This window comes from Sinocyclocheilus anshuiensis, unplaced genomic scaffold, assembly GCF_001515605.1.
Source record: "Sinocyclocheilus anshuiensis isolate Anshui unplaced genomic scaffold, SAMN03320099.WGS_v1.1 scaffold234, whole genome shotgun sequence".
Taxonomy (NCBI): domain Eukaryota; kingdom Metazoa; phylum Chordata; class Actinopteri; order Cypriniformes; family Cyprinidae; genus Sinocyclocheilus; species Sinocyclocheilus anshuiensis.
Window position 1 is genome coordinate 2,443,596 of NW_015544165.1, and position 14,506 is coordinate 2,458,101.

Here is a 14,506-nt window from a genome sequence, read left to right on the forward strand (position 1 = left end):
TACAGTATTTGAAAAATAATGTGTTTTTTGAACATTAAAGCATGTCAACATATTCTGTTACACCAAATACACAAAATAATGATCTTTAAAAAAGCATCATATGACCCCTTTAATGCGGTTACATTTATTCTGCTCCTATTGACCAAACTCACTTGATGTTCACAAAAAATCAATCCAATTTATTTATTTAGCACTTTTTACAATGCACATTATTTGAAAGCAGATTTACAGAAAATGATTGCAGCAATAATATCTTAGATTCCATATAAAATAACTAAAAATGTACCTCAAAAACCCATATATCCATATCCTCCTCAGGCCCGCCTGGAGCGCACTGACATCGGCACTCTGTTCGTACCCACTATCAGGTCGTCTGATGCAGGCACATATCTCTGTGTTGGAACCAACACTGTTGGTTCCTCAGAAGCTCATATTGAGGTCTTTGTCAAAAGAGGTGAGGCAAGTCCTGAAATTTTAGACTAGTATCTTTATGATATAATTGTAATATTGTTCTGTCACTGTGATCAGGAGAAATCATCCCCTCTGGAGTCACCATCCAGCCCTCTATTGCTTCTGTAATGGAGGGAGAGACTCTAGATCTCAATTGCATCGTCCCAGGAACCTCTCCAGCATCTGTCAAATGGAGCAGGGCAGGCGGCCTGCTGTCATCCAATCATCAGGTTTTATCTCAGTCCATTATAAAGCAGATTTACGTGAAGTATGTATGACAGATTTCTGAGCCGAGTGTTAAATATATAAACCATATGTGTGCTTGCATGTGTATTTGACTCAAGGTTTTGGGAACTCAGTTGCGGATCCTGCAGGCCTCTGCAGATGACACTGGAGAATATATCTGTCAGGTCGAGGGCGGCCCATTCCCCCGTCAGGCTTCTGTATCTGTGTCTGTGACGTCCAGCTCCTCCCGTAAGTCCCCTAGATTGATGAGAAACAGGAAAGTATTAATGTAATGCAGATCATTAACCAAACATGCTATTATGTAGGCAGAGGCTATTTCATAATGTTGTCTAATGTCATCTATCTTCACATTTTGGTTTTTCATGTATTAGGTAAACAGACTTATTTTCCAAGCCCCTTCATCTCTTGCTGTGTCCCAAGAATTCATTTGATGATATTTGCACTTTGGAATTAGTTTTCAGGGACTCCCCCCCCGCCCCAATAGTCAATTTTATGTCAAATACTTAAAGGGATAATTCACCCAAAAAGGAAAATTAAGTCATCATTTACTCACCCTTGTGTTGTTCTCATGCTATATGCCCTTCTTTCTTTTTCGGACCACAAAAGGAGATTCAAAAATGTCCCATACGTGCTTGTCCATATCCATTATATGTGTATGGCGATCAGCATCAAGCTTTTAAAAAAGATGCAAAATTATCACAAAGAGTGGTCCCATGCCATGTGTGACACGTGCCGTATATTCCAAGTGCTCGGGGGATATACAATAGGGTTTGGTGAAAAACAAACCAAAATTTTACATATTATTTGTCTCTGTGCACGACTGCGGGTTCATTAGCATCGCAGTTCACCCTGACTCTGCCATGTGATCAGTGACATTTTCAACATTTATTTAAGTATTATTTAATAATAGGAAAATTGACATGCAGTGATTTGTTTTGTATTTTATCTTCAAATGATGGATATTATTTTAAAAATGTGCATAAATAAGTTAATGCAACCTCTTGTTTGCATAAGATAACACTTGACCTGGCTGCTTGGTTGTCTAGTAACATTATTAGTCCTGCAAGCCCCAGTGTATATGAATGTACTGTGTATATTTTAAATACCACCACACAACCTTACTGTTTGTCAAAAAACAGTAGGTAATTTAGTATTTTCATGTGTGTGGTGGGGGAAAAAAACACATTCTGGATTGAGAATGCAATAAGATCACAGACTAGCTCCTGGAAATGTTACAATTACCTACAGTAACATGATCATGAGGAAAAACAATGAATAGTGCTAAAAATAAAGACTAAAAATGACTGAGATAGCAAATAGAGAATTAATCCAAGGAGAGTTCACTACTTTATCTAGACAAGCACTAAACCCATAACTAGAACAAAAATCAGTCCCCCCCCCCCATGTTTTAAATATCTGTCATATTTTTGCCCCTTTCAGTGCCAATTTTACCCCAAGTCCTTAATTTTAATTTCCCTGGGTCTGATGCTCAACATATGCCCACTGTATTTTGTGGTCTGATTTTGGAGTAGGTCTCCAGAGCCCCATTATCTCCATTGAGCCTCATAGTGCAGCAGTGAAGCAGGGCGAGTTAGCGAGCTTCAGGTGCAGGGTCCACAGTGGAGCCCAGCCGGTGCGTTTGGAGTGGAAACCCACCAACAACCTGCCTCTGCCAGGTACACTGCTGCAATTCACTTTCATTTCAGTGTAATTAGTATGATGCCTGAATAGAAATGATTTTGCTTATTTTCTTTTGCTCTGTAGATAATGTGAAAATTGGACCTGACAATTCAGTCATGACTATTACCAATGCTCAAGCCAAAAACCAGGGCACCTATCGCTGCGTGGCCAGCAACCTGTTCGGAATGACCCACAGCATTGCATCACTCATTGTGAGAGGTATAACCACAATTGATGTGAACTAGGGAAAGGAAAGCTACTAGGAGGGGGCATTGGAAAACCAGTGGATAATCAGAAAACCAGAAATAATCATTATTGCCATTTCAATTGGTGCACACTAGGGCTGCACGATAAATCGCATGCGATATTTAACGCGCATCTTATCAGTAAAGCCGGTTCTGTAATCAGCTGTAAATCTCCATTACGTGCGTGCTTTCACATTGAGCAGCATTAACTACACAGAGCTGTTATTCACTGACGAGCTGCGCAAAACCACGTTCATATTCGCGCGATTTTTTGCGCAGCTCGTCAGTGAACAACGGCTCTGTGTAGTTAATGCTGCTCAATGTGAAAGCACGCAGGTGGAGATTTACCGCTGATTACAGAACCGGCTTTCTGACAAGATGCGCATTAAATATCGCATGCGATTTATCGTGCAGCCCTAGTGCACACTATTTTTCTGATGTTCAGATACTTTTGTTGTTCAATTTTAGGAGCCTATTCTTATATTTTTGTCTGATTTCATTTTTAGAATCTCCTAAGGCTGTAGTGACCCCTGCAGGACCGGTGCGAATCAGGATCGGCGATCCCATCAATCTCGAATGCCAGGCTGCTGGAGAGCCAAGACCCTCTGTCAGATGGCACAGACTGGACAACAACCGCAAGACGATGCTGAGCAGCCCCGTGCCTGCCGATTCCAGTGCTGTCATGCAGGTTACGGGCCGTTTGTAGTCAAGCCTTTGTTGATTTCACAGTGGTTTGCCTCTATATTTTAATCAGAGTGTGTTTCATTCTGTGTTCAGATCTTAGTTGCACGGCCTGAAGACAGTGGCACATATGTGTGCACTGCACAGAACAACCAAGGCACAACTGAAACTCGAGTGGAGGTGTTTGTTGCAGGAGGGCGTCAGGTGCCAACTGTTCCCCGTGCCAGCGTACGTGAGCCTATGATAGTTGTGGTAGAGGGATCAACAACAACACTTCATTGTGATGCCCATGGTAGGTGCAACCGTAAGCAGCGGTTGAAAGTTATGGCTGTTAAAACACAATAGGTAAAAATGCAAGCAGACAATATGTGTATATTAAAGAGTGTGCCTTAAAGCTTTTGTATCTTACCTAAAGGATTCCCAAAGCCCACCATCACATGGTCTAAAGAACGGTCGTCTTTGCCTTGGAGACACAAAATTGTTGACAACAGCCTGATCTTAACTAATGTGGGCCGTCAGGACTCTGGTCAATATGTCTGCAACGCTACTAACCACATGGGCACCAGTGAAGTCACAATCATGCTGGAAGTAGACAGTGAGCTTAACTTATTCATAGATCATTTTTATTCCTTGTTAATCTGATGCATGTTCATTTTACACTTCAATAACCATTTTCTTAATAATATTTTTACTTTTTCCAGGAAAAATGTCCACCAAACCAAATAAATGTACTTGAAGCAAAATTGTTTACAATATTATGACTTCTGAGAACATATTGTGAAAAAAAAACATTTATCATGCATCCTTTACAAACAATCATGTCTAACATCTAGATATTTATTACAAAATTATTATGCACTCTTACATTGTGAAAAACTATTTTCATATTTAGTATTTTTAGTATATTTATTTTTATTTCTTTTTTTATTCAGTATTGTTGTTTGCCAGAAAACAAATCTAAATATCCTTAAAACATGTTTAATGTTCAAAATGTCATAAGGTATTCATAATATTTCATAAGGTAATAATACATTTTAGATAATTTATATTGAATTAATTTATCTTGTAAATTATTTTCATATTTAGTATTTTTAGTATATTTATTTTTATTTAATTTTTTTATTCAGTATTTTTGTTTGCCAGAAAGCAAATCTAAATATCCTTAAAACATGTTTAATGTTCAAAATGTCATAAGGTATTCATAATATTTCATAAGGTAATAATATATTTTAGATAATTTATATTGAATTAATTTATCTTGTAATCTATTTTTTACAAATGTTCATGTCTGTTGCCAAAAAAAAAAGTCTTATTCTGTATTTTTTTCTTGTTTGCCAGAAAAAAAACTGGTTATTTTAGCATTTCATCTAAACATCAGTATTTCATCAAAAAAATCTAAACATCTATAATATATCTACAAATGTATCTGCATTTAATAAGATATTAATACATTTTATATAATATATCTTTAATTAATTTAGATCTTTATTTAATGAATTTTCTTACACCAGTGGTAAACTTTTTTTTTTCTTCTTGTTTTAAGCATAAACCTCTCAAAATTTAGTTAGATTTAAGCTTAAAACAAGATGGCAACAGAGTAAGAAAAATACACGAAGTAAGATATATCCTCTAAAAAATTTTTTTTCAAGTTTATATATTTTGTTTTAGTCTAATTTTTTTTTTTTTACATTTTAAGATTGTAACTTTTGTCTGAATTTCTCCAAGATTTGTGAAACATATTTTCCTGTTGTTATAAAGCTCTCTAACATGAGCCAGTGGTGATTATCCAGCATCCTCTTAACTGACGTTTCTTTGGTTGGAGCAGCCCCACCCTATGCCACTTCCTTGCCCGATGACGTGTCTGTGCGAGTGGGTGAAGTAATCCGACTGCAATGCCTGGCCCATGGCACCCCACCCCTGCGTTTTGAGTGGACCAAGGTCAATGGCAGCTTGCCTCCTACTGCTCAGCAGCAAGGAGGAGACCTCCAGATCAACCTGGCCAAGGAGAGCGATGCTGGGACATACAAGTGTGTGGCCAGCAACAAGGTTGGCAAGAGTGAAGCGCTGGCCAGAGTGTCTGTCCGATGTGAGTGCTGACAGTTCAGTGAGTCAAACTCACACAGTGATCATCAGATGAATTCTAACTGACATTCAGCTTGACCTCTGACCTCTGTGTCCTGCAGCACCCCTGTCAGTGAAAGTGTCCCCAGTAAGTGAAGTGAAGGCTCTGGGCAGCGCTGTGGAGTTCACCTGTGCTGCTAAAGGAGGGTCTCACATTGAGATTGAGTGGCTGAAGGAGGGAGGAGTTCTTCTGCCAAATCATCACATTAAAGACGAAGTGCTCAGGTGACTCTCATTATCTCATATCAACATTGACTATCACACAATAAATATTAAAATTAAGTAAAATTGATCAGATTAAAAAATACCAGAATGGGTAACAATGGGTAGCACAGATGTAGCATAAATTAGGATATGACTCAGTAGGGGTTGACTACTTCGCCATCAAATGTTGGTTTGTGTTTATTAATAAACTTATGCTATCATTCAAAAGATTTTTTTTTTAATGTTTTTGAAAGAAGTTTCTTATGCTCACCAAGACTACATTTATTTAATCAAAAATAGACTAAAAAGAGAACTATTGTGAAATAAAATGACAATTTTCTAATTATTCTAATTTGCTGATTTGATGCTCAAGAAATATTTCTCATTCTTATCAATGTTGAAAACAGTTGTGCTGCTTAATATGTTTGCAAATACTGTGATAATGTGTTGCGGAACTGTGATTTGTCAGGATTCTTTGATGAAAAGAAAGTTCACAAGAACAGCATTTATTTCAAAATAGAATTATTTTTTTTTAATTATAAATGTATAAAATTCTTTTGTCCCCTTTTGATCAATTCAGAATGTCCTTGCTGAATTAAAATTATCAATTTCTTTCAGAAAAATCTTACTGATCACAAACTTTTCTACTATAGTGTATATTTCGCTTAACATGAATAAAAATATATTTTTAATCATTTTTCTTACACAAACTTATATAGTAATGGAATTCAATTACATATATTTTACTACAATTAATTATTTATAAATTGTATTTCAGTTAAATAATGTTCTCTGATACATACTACTTTTTTTATAATAAAATACATAATATTTGTGCCCCTAATGCTTTGAGTTATGCTGTGTGTCCTTCCTTCATAACCTTTGTTATTATTTGTGCAGGATCGAGAACCTTGAGCAAAGCAATGAGGGAATCTACACCTGCAGAGCTACAAGTCTGTTTGGACAGGCTCAGGACAGTGGCAAACTCACCATTCAAGGTCCCTTATGATATCCAAATTGCAATTTGTTTCGAAATCTTGAGTTACTAAACTTTAAAACTAATGACTGTGCTCTTTGACTTCGCAGCTCTACCCAAAGTGATGATCAACGTGCGCACATCAGTACAGACGGTGATGGTGGGCAACTCAGTGGAGTTTGAGTGTCATGCGATCGGTGATCCTGAGCCCACGGTACGCTGGAGTAAAATGGGAGGCTCTCTTCCAGATCATGTGGAAATAAGGGGGAACATCCTGAGGATAGATCATGTGGTCGAATCAGATTCAGGACAGTACCGCTGCACCGCCACTAATAATGTTGGCTCGGAGTATAACCAGGTGGTCCTTAATATCCAGTGTGAGTACATTGTTATATCCAGGATGGATTTTTTTTGCCATTAGTTTTTATTTGTATTATGTGACACCTTAAAGACATCAAGCTCAAAGTCTTCTACAAATGGAGTCTCATAAATATAACTGACATTTGATTCCTAAAAATGATGTACTTTGTAGCCTTGCCTCAGATTTCTGCACAGCCTGAGTCAAAGGAAGTAACAGTTGGCTCTGATGCGGTCTTGCCTTGCATTGCGTCTGGATTCCCAGTCCCAACCATCACATGGTCAAAGGTAACCTTTATGTTTCATGGCTAAATTTGCCCTAATTCAGAACGCCAGCCAACATTCTATGGTACTATGTTCACACAGCAGCATATTACAGTTTTCAGTCCTGTTTAGAGAACTAAATATTCACTTCAGAAAATAAATGTTAAGCTCGTTTGTGCTCTTCTTTCAGGTGGAGAATGAGTTACCCCCTAAGTGCAGACAAGATGGACATGTCCTGACAGTCCCTGGTGTCACACACTCAGATGCAGGAACGTATGCATGTACAGCTGCTAATAAGCAAGGGAAAGTTGAGGCCTTCACCAGACTCGTTGTTCATGGTCTGTATGCAAGTCCGTCCTGTTTGTAGTTACATATTTTTTTCCAGTGTAGGTCAAGTCACAATGCTGCTTGTCTGTAATTGTGGCTTTGTGATGAGTGCACTGATTTCATCTGGATTGTTTGACAAGTATAGTTCTGCTTAAAAATCTACACAGGATCTGGTTAAATGTCAACAGATTTTTTTTTTATCTAAAGTGACTTGCTTTTTGCTAAGAAATGCTGCTTTTTAGATGTCTTACAGCTTGGAGATTTGGAAACATCCTTAACTCTAATGCTACCACCACCAAGACATGTTTTTCATGAGCTGTTTATTCTTCTGAAGAGTTTCTGTGATGTCCTACTTGTCTCTCTAACATTCATTCATGTTCTTGTGGTCCTCCAGAGAGAGTGATGCCCTATTTTACCCAGGAACCACTCTCGTACCTCACACTCCCCACTATCAAAAACCCCTACAAAGCATTCAGCATCAAAATTACCTTCAGGCCGGACAATGTTGATGGTAAGTACCCTCAAAACGTCCAGATACTTCACTGAACCAAAGCAGTTCTAAATATGCAGTTTTGACTTTGTTTATAAGTTTGTCATTACTGGGAAAAAAAGGAATGTTTATCCTTTTGAAGTGGACAGTTCACCCAAAAATGAAAATTGTTATTATTTACTCACTCTAATTTTGTTTGAAACTTGTATGACTTACTTTCTTCTGTGCAACAGAAAATTTGATATTTTGAAGAATCTTCTCGCAGGTCTTTTCCATATTGACTCATTCCATATTGATTCCATATTGATTTCTTCATTGAATGGAAATCACCTGTTTTTTCTTCAGAATGTCTAATTGTTTGTTCCTCAGAAGAAAGAAAGCCATACAGGTGTGAAACATGATTAGTTGCAGTTAATGATGACAGAATTTAAATTTTTATCTGAACTGTCCCTTTAAAATAAATTGGCATGTACTATGTGAAGAGCACACTGTTTCTAAAATGTTCAGTCCTTGTACAGTTTCTTTTATATGTGTATTCCTGTATGTAAACTCAATTATTCTTTTTGTTTTTTGCCCTCCTTCACATCTCTTTGGTATGAAGGGCTCATTTTGTATGCCGGTGAGTCTGCTTGCTTGCCTGAGAAGTACCAGAGAGCACATGCTGCAAGATGTTTTAATGGCATGGAGCAGTGCAGCTCAGCATCTCTCACTGGCCCCTTAGAAGGGCCCTTATGAACATATGCAGGCATGACAATAGATTATAGTGTTCATCAAGGCACTGAGTTGGTTGCAGCATGATACAGGAATGTTATCATGGAGCGACTGAAGCTTTTACACCCTGTCATGACAGTTATACACTTTTTTTTTCTTTTTTTTTATAAATAATAAAAAAACTCCAAATTAAAATCAGTAATTTTAAAGAGAAGCTTTAAGAGTTCTCTGCAGTTTTCTGTCAAAATAAAAGTTTAATGGTTTAACGTTACAACCATAAATATTAGTATTGCACTTTTACAGTTTAATGTAAAATAAATACTACATTTTTATAATAGTAATATTTTAGTTTTTTTATATTTAGTAGTAGTAGTAAGTATTATTATTATTATTATTCCTCAATAAAAATATACAAATATTATTGTTATTGTTGTTTTATATCCATGTTATATCATCACAAAGTTTTGACTAAATTGTGCAGCCGTATACAAACAAGCACAGCAAACCAGGATTTCTATTTAAAATTGCAATCACAGTTTTTATCAGAAAAATTCCAATGAACTTTTCCCCCCAAATCGTGCAGCCCTACCAATAAGTGTAACATTTCTAATATCTGCCCATAACCCATATATTGTGCATCCATACATGAAAAAAAAAACTGAGGTTTATGTTTCGACAAGCTTGATTAAAGTGACTAACCCAGAGGGCATATTCTATACCAGTGGTTCTCAAAAAGTTTTTGTTCAGGATCTTATATTGGACATCAAGCAGTGATCCAACACAGTACCAGTACCAGTCATGGCATGTGGCTTGCAAAATGCTGAACATGGCAGCAGATTTTCCCTCAGCATGCTGCTTTACCTTCAGCTTAAAAAGAGAGAAAATGGCTTTGTGCACTGGCGAGCTGTTTGGTTAAGTAAGCTGAATGCTGGCATTGGATTTACTTTTTCCTTCATGTCCAGGTATGATTCTTTATAATGGACAAAGGAAGACCACCGGCGCTGATTTCATATCTTTTGGGTTGGTGGGTGGCCGTCCTGAATTCAGGTACATTAAACGTCAATATCAAAGCAATCTCAAGGATGCAAAATGTTGTGTCTGAAACTGGATTTAACTTTGGGTTTTTGATGTGACGTTCCAAACGTGCATATTTTCCTTCCACAGGTTTGATGTGGGCTCTGGTATGGCAACTATTCGTTACCCTACTCCCATTAAACTGGGCGAGTTTCACACAGTGAAGCTCTATCGGAATCAGACTCAGGGCTCTCTTGTTGTGGATGGAGAAGCTCCTATAAATGGGACCTCACAGGTGCATATTCCTCTCTCCATAATATGCTGATTTGTTATGCTTATTAATAAACTGTGTTAATTGGTAGTATCGTGGCAGTTAAGCAAATGTAGTATAACATGTTCTGTGTCTGAGCAGGGAAAATTCAAGGGCCTGGATCTGAATGAGGAGCTTTTTGTGGGCGGTTATCCGAACTACAGCATGCTTGCTAAAACTGCAGGCCTCAAGACAGGGTTTGTTGGTGAGAAAACCTTGTTATTCTGTTCCATGTGAATTTTGTTGGAAAGTATCAGTTGTAGCATTATTATCAATTGTCTTCTTTCACTGGGTTTTGGTCTTTCTTCAAGGCTGTATCAAGCAGCTGATTATCCAAGGTGATGAGGTCATTTTCAAGGACTTTGATAAAAGCTCCACTGGAGTTTCGAATTGTCCCACTTGCAAGGACCGCCCATGTCAGGTAATCCCCTACAAACAAAATAATTCTTTCAATTAGTACGCACAGGGACCCCAAAAAGTATTTGGACACTTTTGAAAGTCATATATGTGAATTTAATTGCTGAAGGAAAAATAAAATCAAAACCATTAGCATCTGAATGCTAGTCCTCAGGACCAACCACAATGATTTTAGGTGGACAAATAGTCTTTGTCCAAAGTACCAGGATGTGCATTTTGTGTGGTTGGCCTGTGAAAATCGATCAGCTCAAAAGTCGTGTGTGTGTTTCAGAATGGTGGTATATGTGAGGACTCTACAGCCAGTCTCTACAAATGCAGTTGCCAGAGAGGATACACAGGAAGCAACTGTCAGCATCACTCTTCCTGGCACTGTCACACAGGTCAGCATTTGTAAAATCAGGATTAGGATTTGTAAACAACAAGCTTGATCGACGACTTTGTTCATAATTCTTTTTGCCCATGACTGCAACAGAGGCCTGTGGACCAGATGCCACCTGTATTAACCGACCCAGTGGTTTGGGCTACGACTGCCGCTGTCACTTGGGCAAATCTGGAAACAAGTGCATGGATGGTAAAGTTCAGTATATTTTCTAAGCTCTTTTAGGTCGAATGTGGTTCTCACTATTCCTCTTCGTGACAATCCCAGGTACTCTGGTAACAACGCCATTGTTTGATGGAGACGAGTCTTATATTGCATATCCTCCTCTTACTAATATTCATTACGACCTCCGGATTGAGATGGAGTTCAAGCCCATGGATTCTGATGGGCTGATGTTCTTCAGCGGTGGCAAAAAGATGAAAGTGGAGGACTTTGTGACGTTATCCATGGTGGACGGACATGTTGAGTTCCGATATGAACTTGGTACAGGTGAGAGATCTGATGAGTTTTAGTTTTTGTTAATATTTTGTATTGGATTTTTAAAAATATTTTCTTTAGTTAGTTTTAATAATTTTGTTGTGTTTTTGTCATTTTTAGTTATTAGTCTATTTAGTATTTAAACTAGGTGTAGCTAAAAAAATTTTTTATTGATTATTATTTATTGAAGTTTTGAAATAATTTATTATTATTTTTATTTAATTTTAAATGTTTTTTTAATTATTCTAGTTTTAGTTAACAATAATAACGCTAATAGGGAGTGCTTAATTTTCAGAAAAGGGTCATCATCACCCTCGAGAGGTCAGACTAAATATTGTATTAATAAGAAATGGCTTATTTTCTGTTAATTTCATACAATGTTTACAACCCTCTTGCCCTAAATTTGGACACCAAGGCCCTGAGTTGTGTGGTTTTATTATTTTATAGCAATAACTTATAACTTATATATAAGTTATGCTTTTAAGAAATGTTATAATTTATATCTCTATCTATCTATCTATCTATCTATCTGTCTGTCTGTCTGTCTGTCTGTCTATATATATATATATAAAATTAAAAATTACTAAAAATGTGGGGCAGGGCATAGGTTACTTTTATGTTAGATAATTGTTAACCTAATGTATCTAAAGTTGTTAAAAAATAGAATTTTTATCTCTAATGTTGTGACCCCTTTAAAAATAGTTATGGAACTGTCCCACCTTAAAAGGTCCTGACCTTTCAAAAAAATGTTATTTGACACCAAAGTGAAAAGTACCTCCTCACCTGAGTGCAATGTAACCTTTCAAATAGTAAAACCCAGAAGCTTAAAATAGTGCCCTGATTCCTTCCTGTCCAAGCTAAATATGCATTCTTTTCTGTGCTCTCAGGTCAAGCAGTTCTGCGCAGTCAGGAGCTCGTGTCTCTGGGTCAGTGGCATCGTGTGGTGGCCGAGCGGCTCAATAAGGACGGTTCCTTGAAGGTGGACCATGCACGAGAGATCACAAGGTCTTCTCCAGGCAAGGCCCAGGGCCTTAATATCCACACACCCATGTATCTGGGAGGAGTGCCCAGCATGGACATCCTGCCCAAACCCGCAAATGTTAGCATGCTCTTTGATGGATGCATAGGAGAGGTGAGAATGGCCTTCACACTAAGTGTTGTGTACATTACACCCCACAGTCATGTTTCAATATTAAATTGTTCGGTGTTGGCTTTGTTTTTCTGTACAGGTCTTCATCAATGGAAAGAAGTTGGATCTATCATACAGCTTCATAGAGAGCAGAGCCATCAGCCAGTGTAAAGATGGCAACCCATGTGACCGCAGGCCTTGTCTGCACGGAGGCACCTGTATGGCCAGTGCTGAGTATGAGTACCAGTGCCTCTGCGCTGAAGAATACGAGGGTAAGTCGCTTAACCAACTGTCAAGTAGAAAAACAATGCATAGCTTAAGTTTATGCTTAAGTTTGGCATTGGTTAGTTTAAATGAAACTTAATTTAGCTGTTTATTTCAGTTAAAAATTTAGTGCCTAATGTTCATAATATAATGATAAATGTGTATAATTACCCATTTTATTCTCAGAAATTACACAACATTTGTATTTAAAATTGGTATTGATATTGATCATGGTAGTACTTGAAGTTTATGATTAGCTTGCTAAGGCTCTGAAAATCCTCTTAACTAAATTTTATTTCTAATAATTGTTGTTTAATACATATTTATTACATATTTTCCTTTTATTTTCATGCTTGTTGTTCCTCAGGTGACCGTTGTGAAATAGTGAGGGAGAGCTGTCGAGACTCCTCTCAGTGCCAGAACGGTGGCAGCTGTGTGAATAACCACTGTGTGTGTCCCGCCAGCTACACAGGCCGGCACTGTGAGAAAGGTTAGTTCACAACTGCTAGATGTGTAACACATTGTTTTGCAAAAATCTTTTTGTAAATGATTTTTGCCCTCTGATTAGTTGACTGCATTGTTGCACATACAGTATATATTGTAAATTTTTTGCTATGTGTTTCTGTTATATCACTGTCAGCTCTTTCCATCCAAAGTCCACTTTACCATTAAGGACATATTATAAGGCAAGAATGATGCTAGTTATAACATTTCTCAGTGTAGGCTTATTTTTGAAAGACACATGCTTTAGTCTTGGGCACAATAAAAGCTAATGCACATTTTCACTGTTATTGCCCATTCATCAAACAGATACAGTTCACTTGCGATACAGATAGCTATATGAGCATAAATATGATGATGTTTAAATGTTAGTTTGGAGAATTCACAAAAATTATTCTAATTTAAGACAGTTTTAAACTAGCCCAGTCTCTCATTCTAGTGTTATTTTTGTATTTGTATAGTATTACAGAATTTATGAATATTTTCATTTAGCTTTTGTTTTGATTTTCAGCTTTTATTTTAATTTTTGTTTGTTTTAGTAATGTTATGTGCTTTTGTCGTTTTATTAGTTTTTTTTTTAATATTTATATTTAGCTTTATTTCTATTTTAGAAAAATAGTCTAATTTAGTTTGTCGTTTTAGTGTTTTTACTTCAATCTCAACTTATTTCATTTTACTTAGATGCCAAGGCAACAATTTAGTAATTTCCATTAAAGTTTTTTAAGTCTAATTTTTGTTTTTGATTTCATCTAATATATATTTTTTTATTTCAGATTGTTTCAATTAACAAAAATGATTTTTAATTACATTACATGTTTTAAAGGCACAATATGTAAGATTTTTTTATTCAAATATCCAAAAACCACTAGAACAGTTTTATATATTTTGCTGACTTGTGTACTTTATCCCAAATGTTTCGAAGAATGTTTAAATCCAGAGAAATAAGCAATTTTAACTAGTGACACGGACCGTGTCTATAGTGTCATTGTGTCGCCTGCCAATGACGTCATACACCCTCAATTTCCGAGTTTTGTTTTGTAGAAAACATGGAAACACCAAAGACGCTTTAATATGCTATGCATTTTATTAGACCGGTGACGACCACACAGAGTAGCATTATAACAGAATGTTCAAATGGTCATGGTCGTGGTCAGAATCATTGGCACCCTTAGTAAATATGATCAAAAGAAGGCTGTGAAAATAAATCTGCATTGTTAATCATTTTGATCTTTTATTTAAAAAATTCACATAAATCTAAACTTT

The 14,506-nt window shown here is 36.8% G+C and overlaps 1 protein-coding gene across 1 annotated transcript in view; it reads left to right on the forward strand.

Moving 5' to 3' along the window:
* LOC107695829 (basement membrane-specific heparan sulfate proteoglycan core protein-like) overlaps window positions 1–14,506 on the forward strand; it is a 126,310-nt gene that overhangs the window by 104,775 nt on the left and 7,029 nt on the right. Inside the window, exons 55-80 of the mRNA XM_016495897.1 lie at window positions 319–454; window positions 529–680; window positions 795–924; window positions 2,229–2,372; window positions 2,461–2,595; window positions 3,128–3,309; window positions 3,399–3,594; window positions 3,718–3,897; window positions 5,128–5,388; window positions 5,486–5,648; window positions 6,528–6,625; window positions 6,714–6,980; window positions 7,136–7,248; window positions 7,415–7,562; window positions 7,946–8,062; window positions 8,643–8,660; window positions 9,715–9,799; window positions 9,917–10,061; window positions 10,179–10,281; window positions 10,388–10,497; window positions 10,765–10,873; window positions 10,966–11,064; window positions 11,140–11,361; window positions 12,237–12,481; window positions 12,579–12,750; window positions 13,110–13,232. Of these exons, the coding sequence (XP_016351383.1) occupies window positions 319–454; window positions 529–680; window positions 795–924; window positions 2,229–2,372; window positions 2,461–2,595; window positions 3,128–3,309; window positions 3,399–3,594; window positions 3,718–3,897; window positions 5,128–5,388; window positions 5,486–5,648; window positions 6,528–6,625; window positions 6,714–6,980; window positions 7,136–7,248; window positions 7,415–7,562; window positions 7,946–8,062; window positions 8,643–8,660; window positions 9,715–9,799; window positions 9,917–10,061; window positions 10,179–10,281; window positions 10,388–10,497; window positions 10,765–10,873; window positions 10,966–11,064; window positions 11,140–11,361; window positions 12,237–12,481; window positions 12,579–12,750; window positions 13,110–13,232 (3,853 nt within the window). The remainder of the gene's footprint in view (window positions 1–318; window positions 455–528; window positions 681–794; window positions 925–2,228; window positions 2,373–2,460; window positions 2,596–3,127; window positions 3,310–3,398; window positions 3,595–3,717; window positions 3,898–5,127; window positions 5,389–5,485; window positions 5,649–6,527; window positions 6,626–6,713; window positions 6,981–7,135; window positions 7,249–7,414; window positions 7,563–7,945; window positions 8,063–8,642; window positions 8,661–9,714; window positions 9,800–9,916; window positions 10,062–10,178; window positions 10,282–10,387; window positions 10,498–10,764; window positions 10,874–10,965; window positions 11,065–11,139; window positions 11,362–12,236; window positions 12,482–12,578; window positions 12,751–13,109; window positions 13,233–14,506) is intronic.